Below are 13,895 nucleotides of genomic sequence, written 5' to 3' on the forward strand. Positions count from 1 at the left end.
CCTTGTCATTTATGTACTCACAAGCATCTATGAAACGTGTAAACCACTCTGAACTCTGGCACGAGATAGACAATCATCGCCATACACTTTTTTCATCAATTTAAATGTTTCGGTAAACATTTCACCGATTTAAAAACAAAATTTGATATTAGCTCTTTGTTTAAAACTCATTTTTGTGCCGATGGCACAAACAAACTGACACTTTAGGCGCAATAACTTTGCTTCCACTGAACCGAATGTCACCAAGCTTTCACTGGAAGTCTGCTAGGGATATAACTTCAATGCATCAAGAACATTTTTATGACGCCTGTCTGTTTATTTTGGACTTCGCCCTTGTTTCTTCGTTGGTGTCTTTTTAATATTTTTCTCTTGAGAGCACTGCTAAAATGTGAATTTTTTATAACTTTAGCCAGTGTCACCACCCCGGAAAAAAATATAATTGGATAATTTTTAAACAAAAATTCGAAGTTTTGCAATTGTAACTAATCCTTCCTCTTTTTGATTGGCGTGCTAAACGGCGCCAGTTGGAAACACCAAGTGAAGCCAAGATCTTTCTAAGGCAGAAGAGATCTTCCTCTTCCTTCCCTACCACCAATTGCTACCGCTTCTAATACTTTCAGTGTCGGAGGGTTTATATCCGTTTTTTTTTAAATAGTCCCTTTGGCCGCAACTGGGCCGTAATTCGGTCATCCGTTAACATCAATTTTGAGTGACTCGCTGGAGGACTCCGGCCGATTTCTTGTGAATAACTTTAGTAATGTTGGCTTCCAACACCTCCATTGCAGCTGGTCTATCCACAAAACATTTAGACTTTACATACCCCACAAATAGAAGTCCAAAGGTGTGATGTCTCCCGATTTTGCTGGCCAACCCACTGGTTCCGAGACGAGAGCTAAATTAGCCCCCGAAACGATGACGTAGTAAATCCATTGTTTCGTTTTTCGCTAGCGTTCGCCATTCAATGTTATTTTGGCGTCAGCCTCTTCTTTGACGAAATATGGGTCGATGATTCCTCCAGCCCTGAGTCCGCATCAAACTCTGGGCTGTTATCGAATGACATCGGGTTGCTTTTTAGCCCAAATACGACAATTTTGCCCATTGACGTAGCCATTAAGCCGAAAATATGAGGCTCATACGAGGCATAGGCTGAACCGTTATATACACCAAAAGTTATCCAGTGCGTGATATGAACACTTTTCACAGAGCGTCGATTTTGGTAATACAATTCTACGATTTGTAAACTTCTTTGGGGCGTTTGTCTTTCCATCAAGCGCCATTACCGGTCTTTATTTCTTTTCAAATGAGGAAGAAGCAACCGTTTGGTTTTCAAAAATTAATTAGCTAAACATAAACTATCTTTTACTCCAACAAAAGGACTCAAACTGCCGAATAGCGCGCTTAAGAATGGATTTATATGCAAGCCATTATTAACGGCATACCGCCAGATTTATTGGAAGAAGTAGTCAAAAATTGGACTTTGCCAATGTACCATGAAACTCATAGGTGCAGGGCACAAACGACCATGAGGTTGAAGAGCAAGCCTCCTATAAATCTAATGCGTAGCTGCGGCAAAAATATGCCGGATTTTATATTCAAAAATAAATGCTGTAAAATATATATACATCTGTTTTTTATTATCACTTCAAGTTTTCAAGCGCTTAAAAAACACCCTGCATTTAAAATTTACTTTCTTTCGCGATTTCGTTATTAAATACGAATTTCGAACTCAATAGGAAGCCACAGATTATTATTTCGCATTATCTCCTATTTCAGCAACTTTTCTTTAATAAGTTTTTAGTCACTCAGTCATGCATAATTTGTGCATCTGCCGTCAGTCAAAATGAATCATAACAGTAAATCTGTGTAATTTAGCCATTTCATGTTTACAAAAGTATTCCATTTGCAGAGTTGTGCTTTTTTTTATTCTTCATTGCACCGAACGTCGTTGTGAGACTGACTGACGCCAGTAATGCCATTAAGGCACTCAAATTTACTCAAGCGAGGAATCAACAATGGCATTAAGTAGGAAAATAAGAATAAGCAGCAGCAGAAGCAACTAAAGGAAATGACAATAGCGTTGATGACAAGCATTTAATTGTGTTGCGTTGCTTTTATCAGTAGAACGGCAACCAAATAGTTAATTTCGATGATTGCGACAAAGCGAAATTAATTCTACTTGTGCACAACATTTTATTAAAAAAAAAAATAGTTTTTATTTTTCGCAATTTTTTATTTTTTCATTAACTCTCAAAAAAATACGCTGTTATTCCTAAAGTGTCTAAATCGTATACCTAAGATTAATGCATCAATAATTCATAAATTAATTATTCATGCAGCCGAATTCTGCATGATCATTTCACACTCGTCGAATCAGTCCTTGTTCAGATGGCCACGAAGTGTTATCGGTTGATATTTTTCCTATATCACCAACACATCTCCGTTTTTTTTGAAAACACATCGCAAGTGACGTCAGCCCTGCAGCTGATTCTGTCAATTTCGCACAGAGTCGAATAATGGTCAGTTCAAAAGCATAACTCTAAAAATCTTTTCGCGATGCAAAATATATATTTTCCTTAAATCTTTGATATATTTTCTTACTTTCTAAGTGATTTTGCAGTTACTACATGAGAAATGGGGTGCCAATCGAGCACACCTCTAAAAATCGTTTCACCATGGTTGACAGCTTTGCGTAACAAAATTCAGAAACAAAATTTACGGGTAATACAGGACCTTTCACTCGAAGTGTAACCAATTAAAAAGGACATAAACTTAGTTCAGAAAATTACTTTTATTCAATTCAAAGTAAAAAATGTGTGAAAATAATACAAAATTAAAAATCAATCAATCAACTCATGCTCGAATTGACCACCTTTTGTCTTGACTATGGCCTTGAGACGGTCCAGAAACGAATCGCAAGCTGCCCGAATGTGACTTGCAGGTATTTTGGCCTAATCGTGGACAATGACTTTTTTCAGCGCCTCAAGACTGGTGAATCTTTTATTTCGAACTTTGCTTTCGAAAATCGCATAAAGAGAATAATCAATCAGATTCGTGTCTGGTGAATTTGAGAGCTATTGTGTGGACGTTATGCAGTTCGGAACGTTGTTGTTTAGTCATTCTTGGGACACTCGAGATTTGTGAGACGGTGCCTAGTCCTGTTGAAACGTCCGTGGTCTGCCACCAAAATGTTTGTCTGTCCACGGCTTCAAAGCAACTTCCAGAATACTTTTCCAATAACATTTCGGATTTTCCTTAACGCCAGGCTTGATAAAAAAGATTGGAGAGCGCCCATCTGCGGTTACAGTGGCCCAAACCATTACTTGTGGCGGGTGCTGTCTCCTGGTGGCCAATCCATGACTTAAGTTCTCGTATAAACGGTTGGTCAAATAAACTCTATCCTTTTGGAAGTTTACGAATTGGTCAATTTGAAAAATTTTCTCGTCATAAACCAGAATGTTGAGATCGAAGCAACTCCTTCGCTCTCTCAAGTCTGACTTGTTGCTGCTTTGGTATGAGATCCTGCGCCTTTTGGATCTTGTGAGGCTTGACTTTAAGATCATTTTTCAGTACGTGGCGGATGCTATGGTCAGATATTTTCAGCTCTTTCGCCATTTGATTGGCACTTCGTCGGGGATTTCGCTCAAGTCGCTTCTTCACTTTTTCAACCATTTCGCGTGACGTTGAAGTCTTTTGATGACCACCTCCATAACGTTTCCCCATACTACCAGTATCGTTGTAACGAGTAATGGTGCAATAAACAAAAACTTTATTTGCTTTAAGGTACTCGAGCTGGTGAGTAATCGCTGGTTGTGATATTCCAGACAAATATAATCCAATCACATTAATACGTTGGAAATCCATTACTGATTTCCCTTTCTTGCGTTCACTCTCGGCAAAATGTTTGCGCGCGCTTGTAAACAATACTCTGGACTGTCATGCCATCAATAAACCATACAGTTAGCAATGGATCCAAAATACTACATTGTGGGACTCCAGATGACGCAATAAAAGAATTTGACTGATCTTTGTCAACAACAACTACACATCTACGCTTCAGGAGATACCACTTGAACTAACGGAGAAATATAATATAAAATGGAAGCCAAGGCATGCTAATTTTTTAACAATGAATGAATGCGAAACTCTATAAAAGCCTTAGAAACTCTCTTAAAAGCTGATATGTAATCTTCTGAAAATATAACACAATTTAAAACAGTCTATATACCAGGGATGCTTTATAAAAAAAGAAAATAAAAAGAAACTTTCCGAAGAATAGCGCCAGCAGTTTTGTCGCTAAATATATGAATCGCAAGTCTCCACCCTTGTTTAAAAATCTAGAAACTTTAACTATGGATAATCATAAGAACATCTCCTGATGCCCTTAGCCGCCGTGACGACACAAAAATTGGACTAATCTGAAAACTAATACTGTTTGGCGACCAAGATTTTGAGCAGAAGAAAGTTGCCAGTATCAATGACTTTACTGTATATCTAGCAATGAATCCACACCTCTTTAGCAGATTGAGCACAATCTGGTAGGTAAAGTGCTTTTCTGCTTTGGCAACTATGTAAACTGTAGGCGAGGTCAGGTGCTATAACATTTTTTTTTTTACACCCTTTATTATTGTTTCTATTTCAACTTAAAATATTTACAATTTTTCTTTCTGTTTGGGTTTCAACAGTATTTAGAAGCCAATACCACTATATACATTTATTCAAAAAAAATTAACTCGTTATTTAATTATATATTTATTCATAAAATTGTGACACCATTTACATCTGCAGGTCAGTTGGTCGTTTGCGCTTAAGCCTCCTCGTCTCGGTTTCCTCTTTTAATGCAAGTTGTCGAATTTCCCTGTTAGAATGTTCTAGGAGTCGGTTTGTGTGTCTTAAGCTGTTGTTGTGTATTTCTTCATGGACTGTTTTCACTTTAAGTTCTCGATGGATATTATCATTTAGTACATACCACTCTGCTTTTGATATTATACGGAGTATCTTATTTTGCGTTTGTTGTATAATTTTTATATTTGTACTGCTTGCAGTTCCCCAAAGCTCTGAGCCATATTTCCATATTGGTGTTATAATTACTTTGTATATTAGTATCTTATTTTCTAGTGAGAGCGTTGAATTTTTTCCCAAAAGCCAATGAAGTTGTTTAAACCTAGTCTTGATTTCGCGTCGTTTTTGTCCAATGTGTAACTTCCAGTTAAGTTTATTGTCTATAATCATACCCAAGTATTTTGCCTTTGTGTCGTGGTGGATTTGTTTATTCTTTATGCATATTGGATTGTATTGTTTTTTTTTTCTCTTGTTAGTGTATGTGACGTGGGCGGTTTTATCTTCGTTTATTTTGATTCCCCATTTGTCGAACCATTGAGTGGTGTTCTCAAGTAATTCCTGAAGTTTATAAGCAGCCGTTCGAAATGGAGAAGTAGTTTTCCACACTGTTCGATTTTAAGCAAACTCTCAGAGAGAATTACCCACCACCGTATAAATTCTCTTATCTGATGTTGGAACAGATGAGTTGTGACGAAGAACTGTGATCGGCTAACAAATTCGGTAAATTATGGAAAGAATACTTATCTGAGCTTTATGAGAAATCGGTATCTGTAGCTCAGTGAATTAGAATTCGTTGCTACCGAACTGGAATCATATAACCCCTGAAAATAGACGTGATAGCTGCTGGCGCTAATATAAAAATGTGTTGCTTCTCAACAATTGCTGATGACTCTCTTAGCCTATCTTCATTTTCTAACAATTACATCGTACATAACAAAAAAAAACAACATAAGAAGGTTTTTAGAACTGTACATTTTTAAAGGGAGTTAAACAATAATATCTGTCATACACCGTTTTAAGAGTTTCCGTCTTTTTTGTTTTTTTTGAAAAATCTAAGTTTACCCCTTATTAGAATTAAATGGCATGGGCAATCAATAATAAAAAATATGTGGATTATGTGGAATATTCCTTTTTTGTAACATTTTAACCCTCTACTTCCTTCACAAAAGGGTAATTTGTGTCCGTTTCAGGAAAACAGAAAGGAATTGGTACTTGCATGGGAAGGACTACGATTTAATACATAAATGTTTACAATAAAATCAAGGCACCAAGTTCTATATAGAAATAGAGAGAATGAATTTAAGCTTTGATTAAAGCCAACTTTTTATGAAGCCAACTATTTAAATACGAAAATGAGATTTTGCGCCGTTTTCCCCCTGAAAAGGCAACAAAAATCCTCATATTTTAAAAATGTAGAGAAAGAATTTCCACACAGTATTTGGTATGCAATTTATGAGTAAGAATATTGTGATTTCACTTTATAAAAAGCAAAAAAAACTTTGACACCCCTAAGTAGAAACAAAAATCATATTAAAAAAGGTTGATGCCGCAAATTATCCCTAACCTCCTTTGCATTGTTATACGGCAAACTGGGAGTTTACTTTACTGTGTTATAAATTTTATTTACAAAAATATGAGATATTTCTTCCATCAGTATGGAACATGTTCCAAAAATTCCTTCCTTTTTTCATATTCATATTTAGCTGAGAAGCTCATCACATATTCCATTAAGAACTTTTCACTCCTCAAAGTGAATTAAAAATGAGCGATAAAACATGACAAAGCACTTATTTTCTCGTAAGAAATCAAACGAGGATTTTAATATCCCTACAGTAGATACTTGGCGTCATGGCTGCACGTAATTATCCACTTTCAGCGTGTGCAATAAACGGTTCAAACAATTGACGAAAGAAGGCAGAGGGAATAAACCAATTCATTAAAAAAAATCTCAATCCAGCTGTGAACTTTAATGTTTAACGGTGAATGTGTCACATTGAGTACTCAGAAAATTGTCTCCATCACGTGTTTTTTTTTTTTGTTTTTTGTTTTTTAAACTTACAGAGCAGCGTGGGCAGCGCTGCCCGGAAGGCACCACGCATGAAATTCAAGGCTATGTACGTGCACATAAATGCCCATATGGATATGTATATATGTATGGGCATATATGTGGCCGGTTGAACTTGAAGTGAGGTCTCCCCAAGCAACGAATAAAAGAGCGAGAAGAGATGTATCCGTTATGTACACTAATGTTATTCATTTTGGAGCAAAAGGGGAGATCTCCACATGCGATGATTAAACGAGCACTCTCCTCTTGATACGATTTTATAGCCATGAAAGAGATTTCTCCGTTATTTCTTTGTTTTAATTTAGCAATTGAAAAAAATCGTTCATTATAAAAAATTGTATTGTCACATTGTGTCTGGATTAAATTAAGGTATTGAACCAAAAAAACATTCTAGTCTTATCGCTTACAAATGGGTAATTTTGCTACTTTGCTAGTCTCTCATTGCTCGTTTATGAGGTTTTTACGAGTACTCTTAATTGCTTGATTAGGAAGTTTCGCAGATGACTCTTAAATTTTTTATATAGAAGGTTTGAGGAATGATTCTACAAAACTCCCATTGCTCGGCTGAGAAAAATGCGAAATTATTGGCAAAAACTCTCTCATTATTCATTTGGGTGAGGAAAAAGAGTTTTTCTTTTACGCTTTATCATAGGGCCAACAATGGAAAAAGCGGGTATACAAAAGAGCATGAGGAGTGAGTATTCTCGGTTCTACTGGGTATATGAAGCGTTCATAAGCTCAAATAATCTAACTTTCTCTCATACAATAATAAATTCGAAGCGAGATAAGCAGTTTTATTAGTGATGAATCGACCAATACCATACACTAACCTTTAAACTCCACAGGGAATACTTATTGATTTTGGTTATGAAACCAATACTCTTTGGGCGATGTGTTGTATAGAAGCAATAAGCAAAAATAATTGTTTATTTTTTAATTCATGCACCTGATCAAAATAACGTAACAATGTGCAATGTGGACTAAAGTCAAGCCACCTTCACCAACTTTTAACAGTTTTGCTCCGATACTGGTAATGTACCAAGGATGACATATTTACAAGATTTGGCCAATAACTATGGAAAAAATAAAATTGTGAAGGGAAATTCAGCAGACACGTTACGGGGGATTCGGCAGCCGAATTCTCTGCGATAACACACTCGCCCAATCAGTCGTTGTTCAGGCAGCAATGAAGTGACATTGTATTGATTCTTTTCGTATATCACTAACACAATCGCAGTTTTAGTTTTTTTGTAAACAAACCGCTTCGTGAACCCAGTTACGTCAGCCTATCAGTTGATTCTGTTACACTCGCAGGGAGCGGCATAACCGTCTAATATTGGCCACACTTTCTCAATTATTTTCACCATGCTTATGTACGGTTCAATACAGGTATTTAGGCTCAGTGAGAAAATAAGGAAGGCAAAAGAGAGTCTGAGAGAGTATACTTAGGGAATATGAGGTTTACCTTAAATATTTGCGCCTCGTAATAAAATCAGAGCAAAATAATAATGAAAATGACTTTTTTGATTTTCAAAACATTCACGTTGGACGTCAATATACGTCTGCATTCACTTCAAACAATTTTCAAAGCACTTTTACCACTCACAATATGATACCTCCAAAGCCATCTGTTTAAAAACTTGAAAGGTTCTCCTTGCATTTTAATGTTGATGTTCATTAGCGGACAAATTAGGGCTGTGAGGCCGATGGCCCATTAACTCTATCTTTTGAGTACTCAAAAACTCTATTGTGTAAGCTGAAACGTGGCAGCTCGCATTGCCTTGGTGAAGGATGATACGTTTTCAGCGATTGGTTTTCCTTAATTCTTGGAAAACTTCTGGCACACAAATAGTTTTGTACTACTGAGAATTGTCGATTTTAAGTTTCTCTATTATACGAGTACAGCTGCAAGATGACCAAAATTTCCAAAAAACCGACAATCATTTGCTTTGAGGTGATTCTTACGCAAACAACTTTTCGTGAATTAAGCTTGTTTTGGATCTCCATACTGTCGATAGCTGCTTTGTTTCTGGCTCATCTGAATAGAGCCAGGATTCGACCCTATTTACGATGCCATAGACGTATTTTGAACCACCGCGACTGAACTTCTTCAACATTTTCGTGCACAAATCGACACGAGTCTTCTTTTTGGGCAGTTGTCAAATTATGCGCTTGGCATTCGTGGTACCAGCGTTCCATCGTGGCTAAATATGGTGCTTCTACACCAAAAGTCGAAGATCTCGCTCAATTCAAGTCGAAAATCTTAATAAATGATCGCACAAAAATTTTTACGAATTAATTCCATCTTTTGGGCGAGATGAATTTTTTAACTCACTGAAAAAGAACAAATAAAGCTCGTAAGTGAAATCATTATGTGTAGATTTATCCTAAAAAATACCAAATTTCTCGGTAAAAGTAACGAATTGCAGCACAGCGTTTTCGATTTACTCCCGTTTCTTGTATATGTCCGCCTCTAATCTGTCTCTTGTGATGTGCGGTTCCTTTCGTCCCCGGTTCCGTTCTCTGTCGCTTGTTGTGCGTCTCGACTTTTAATCACTTTCGCTTACCGAAAAAACCAGCCTCAAATCACACCAGTCTCTGTTCACTTTCGCCTCTTGTAATCACCGTTTCGCGCCATATACGAGTATCCGCCTCTAATCTGTCCGTCACTTGTCAGCTCAGTTACAGTTGCAAATGCGAGGAATATAAAAGCGAATCCTTGTAAAATTCACAGTTTCATGTGTGAAATTTTTCCTGGGTAACTTTTACTCATCACACCATTACTACCATTTCCGGTATATAAAGGGTGATTTTTTAAGAGCTATAGGAAAGTTTTTCAAAAAAACACACGTTAAAGTCAGAAAAGTGCATGAAATTTTTATTTAAATCGATAGGAATTATATGGACTAATTTAATGTTTGAAGATTATTTCATGCAAATGTTGACCGCGACTGCACTTCAAATGGTCTATCCGCTTAGTCCAATTTTGGCATACTCTTTCCAATGTTTCGGCCGCTATGTCACATATAAATGCTTTAATGTTGTCTTCCAATGCGTTAATTGAAGCAGGCTTGTCTGAATAGACATGAGCTTTAACATAGCCCCACAAAAAATAATCTAAAGGCGTTATATCGCACGATCTGGGTGGCCAATTGACAGGTACCGAACGTGAAATAAAATGTTCACCGAACTCGTCTCTCAACAAGCCCATTGTTACGCGTGATGTGTGGCATGTGGCACCGTCTTGCTGGAACCACATGTCATGCAAGTCAAGCTCTTGCATTTTGGGCAAAAAAAAGTTGGATATCATTTCACGGTAGCGCTCACCGTTCACAGTTACGTTACTCCAAGTTCGACAATTCTGCTTATTTACGTACCCATTGATCCAAAAATGAGCTTCGTCGCTGAACACAATTTTTTGATAAAAAATTGGATCTTCGGCCAACTTTCCAAGAGCCCATTCACCAAAAATTCTGCGTTGCGGTAGGTCGTTCGGCTTCAATTCTTGCACCAGCTGTATTTTGAAAGGCTTAACACCTAAATCTAAATCCTTTCGCAAAATTTTCCACGTTGTTGAGTAACAGAGGCACAATTGCTGCGAACGACGAACGGCGACGAATCGATAATTGATGGTCATCATAAACACCCGCTACAGCTGCGATATTTTCTTCAGTTCGCACTCTACGTGGGTGGTTTGATGCCCAATAATGTAAATTTGGTTCTAAATAGCTGGAATATCCGCTTCAGTGTGTCGATTAAACTGACCATAAAATGGAAGAAGCGCGCGATAAACTTTCTTACCAGAACACGCATTTTTATAATAAAATTCAATGATTCGCAAGCGTTGTTCGTTTGTAAGACGATTCACGGTTAAATACAGGGTGGCGGATGAAAGCCGCTACCAAAAAAAAATTGAATAACTTTTTTTCTTTTTAAGTTATCTGTTCCATTTTTGTTTTAATTTGCAGATTGATCTTTAAAATTTATTAAAATGGATAACTGGGACACGCAAACAAGAATTTGGATAGTCCGCCGCTATTACGCACTGGAGTCCGTAGTTTTGGTACAGAGAGAGTACAGGCGGATGTTTGGCGGCGATCCCGCGAGCAGATGGACCATAATGAGACTGGTGAAGAATTTTGCTGAGCAAGGAACAGTCGCAAGAAGGCCTTATCATCGAAACCCACCAGTTCGGACGGAGGAAACGATCGCTGCTGTAGCTGCAGCTATACAAAGCAATCCAAGGGTTTCAACAAGAAGCTTATCTGCTCAACTTGGTGTCAGCCGACAGTCTTTGCAAACAATAATGCACAAAGATCTCCATTTCCCTACAAAATTCAAATGGTTAACAAACTGAATGCAGCAGACTTGCCGATTCGCTTGGAATTTTGCCAGAAGATCCTGCAAATGGTGGAAGAAGACCAAAACATGTTAAACTACCTTTTCATGTCTGATGAGGCCCATTTCGATTTAAACGGCAATGTGAACAAACAAAATTGTCGAATATGGAGTACTTCTAACCCACAGATACTCCACGAGACGGAATTGCATCCTCTTCGCGTGACAATGTGGTGTGCGGTTTCTTCACGCTGTATTGTCGGGCCTTATTTTTTGAAGAAAATGGTCACACCGTTACGGTTACTGGAGACCGTTATTTGAAAATGCTGAAAGAATTTTTCTATCCAGAACTACCCGAAAGAGAATTCCTTTCAACTCTGTGTGGTTTCAACAAGATAGGGCAACGTCTCACATAGCCCAGACTGTTACGACAGAGTTGCGACGAAAATTTCCCAATAAACTGATTTCAAGAAACTCCGAATTTCGTTGGCCCCCCAGGTCGCCTGACTTTACTGCACCTGACTTTTTCTTGTGGGGTTTATGTAAACAAGAAGTTTATAAAACAAAGCCAACAAATTTGGATGAACTAAAACAATCCATTCGGGCAACAATTGCGGCTATTCCTGTCGCAACTCTCAAAGCAGCAATGAACAACTTTTTACTAAGATGCCGCACTTGTGTCAACGAGCATGGGGGGCATTTAAATTCAATTATTTTTAAAACTAGTTAAGCTACATTTAATAAAATTTAATGACCTTCAACTTGAAAAAAAAAAATAAATGAATTCCCTACACTAAAAAAAAAGTTATTTGAGTTTCTTAATGTAGCAAAATTGATCAGCCACCCTGTAATAGATCAAACTGTAGATGTTTGACAGTGAAGCAAAACACGAAACGTGCGTCAGCTCTTTAAAGCAACTGTTTAAAAAGATAATAGCAAAAAAATTACCCGTTACTTGTAATGAGATTTGTTGTTAGATGTTAAGCTCAGTTCTCATTACTCACCTAAACTAAAATTTCATCAAGGTCAATACAACCAGCTATACTTACTCGCACTACTTGTCTATCATTAATCATTAATCTCTATTTTCCCTCTCTTTACATGCAACAACAACAACAATAACTTCATCAAATTCTGAAATGCTGATAATCGAATTTACGCAGTGATACAAGTGAATTGCAACCCGTGTCGAATCCAAATGGTGCCGTTATTCGTTTCTACCGTTTCATACAAGCAGCTCGTGATGGTCAGGATCAAAGGGATTGTTTACGCCTGTATCCGCAATGCAGCATCAATACGGAATGAGTAGCTTTTGGTGGCGAATCGGGCATGTGAATGGCACAAAATCAATCATTTCGCATAGAAGAATGAAAGGTGTTGGCCTTTGTAGCGAGCGCCCAAATATTACTTAGTAGCATTTCAGGCGCCAAAAAACAACATCAACAAACAACAAAAATACCAAAACTTTAAATTGACTAACTGCCAGTGTTCCGCGTGCTACAAAAACAGCGTAAACAGCCAATACGGTTTGCTACCCGGCAGCATTGAATAGTCTATGGATTTTCAATTTGATAGTCTTTTGTTTACTACTTTTGCTTTTGTAAATAGGATTAGTGCGTAAGTTGATTATTTTTTTATACATTTAGGTATTTTACGATTAGGCATAAATATTCATTTACTTTGAAGTTGTTTCGTATTGTTTTGGAAAACTATACAGTTTTCATTTTGTTTTGTCTTGTTGCTGTAAAGAAATTAATTTTCAATATTGCTTTCATGTACTTATTTTCGAAACTCGAGCGCCCGTAAGTATGCAACGATAAATAATTACATAATCATGCCGTAATAGCGTTCAAGTTCTAATTATTTTGCATTACTTTAGAGTTTGCATACTTCCCGGCACTCGAGTAAGCGTCTGCAGTGAAAGCAATTTCTGAGAAGAATAGTTGTAAATTGCACTTTGGAAAAACTTAACTGGTTGGCAGCCAATTTGCATTAAGCGGATTAAATGTTCATGGAACTTGATGCACCTTTTTGTGTTAAAGTTTGTAACTGAAGTACCAACCACTTCAATAGTCAGTGGAGGTTGCGCGATTAGTTCGAATTTAAGTGATTTAAGAGTGTGGGAAGAATTAAATACCTATTAATTGTTAACCGTTATGGGCAATTCAATGCTAGCTGCATATTTATTATTAATATTATTTATTTTACTTGTAATTAATCTAAAAAGTATTTCATTAGACACATAATTTATTTTCTATTTGTTAATTTATGCGATTTTTTATTATATTATTAAGCTTTTTTTCAATTGTAAAAAGTTTCTATCCATAAATATATTGAAATAAAAAAATAAAAAATTATTACGAATATAAGTTAACACCGGCTATGTGCTTATTCACACAAACTTTCAGATTCCTTTGGTGGCTGACACTTGTCACTCCAAATTATTTTTCATTCCAACTTATTTTGAAATAATAAGAAACTGCATCAGCTTATGTGCTGCTGTTATTGTAGCATCATCTTATGTGCTGCTACAATAACAAGATGTGCTACGTCAATATCAAGGGCAGCTACCCACAAATTATTTTTCCACAAGGAAATGCCAGTAGTCTGCTATTAGTCCAGTCATTATAGTAAGTTCACCTCGGAACTCGAA

The 13,895-nt window shown here is 36.9% G+C and overlaps 1 protein-coding gene across 1 annotated transcript in view; it reads left to right on the forward strand.

The window, feature by feature from the left end:
• Window positions 1-13,344, forward strand: part of LOC129246261 (uncharacterized) — a 122,018-nt gene extending 108,674 nt beyond the window's left edge. The window contains exon 9 of the mRNA XM_054885350.1: window positions 12,406-13,344. Coding sequence (XP_054741325.1) covers window positions 12,406-12,547 — 142 coding nt within the window. The 3' untranslated portion in view covers window positions 12,548-13,344. The remainder of the gene's footprint in view (window positions 1-12,405) is intronic.
• The last annotated feature ends 551 nt before the right edge of the window (window positions 13,345-13,895 follow it).

This window comes from Anastrepha obliqua, chromosome 1 (assembly GCF_027943255.1).
Source record: "Anastrepha obliqua isolate idAnaObli1 chromosome 1, idAnaObli1_1.0, whole genome shotgun sequence".
Classification (NCBI taxonomy): Eukaryota; Metazoa; Arthropoda; class Insecta; order Diptera; family Tephritidae; genus Anastrepha; species Anastrepha obliqua.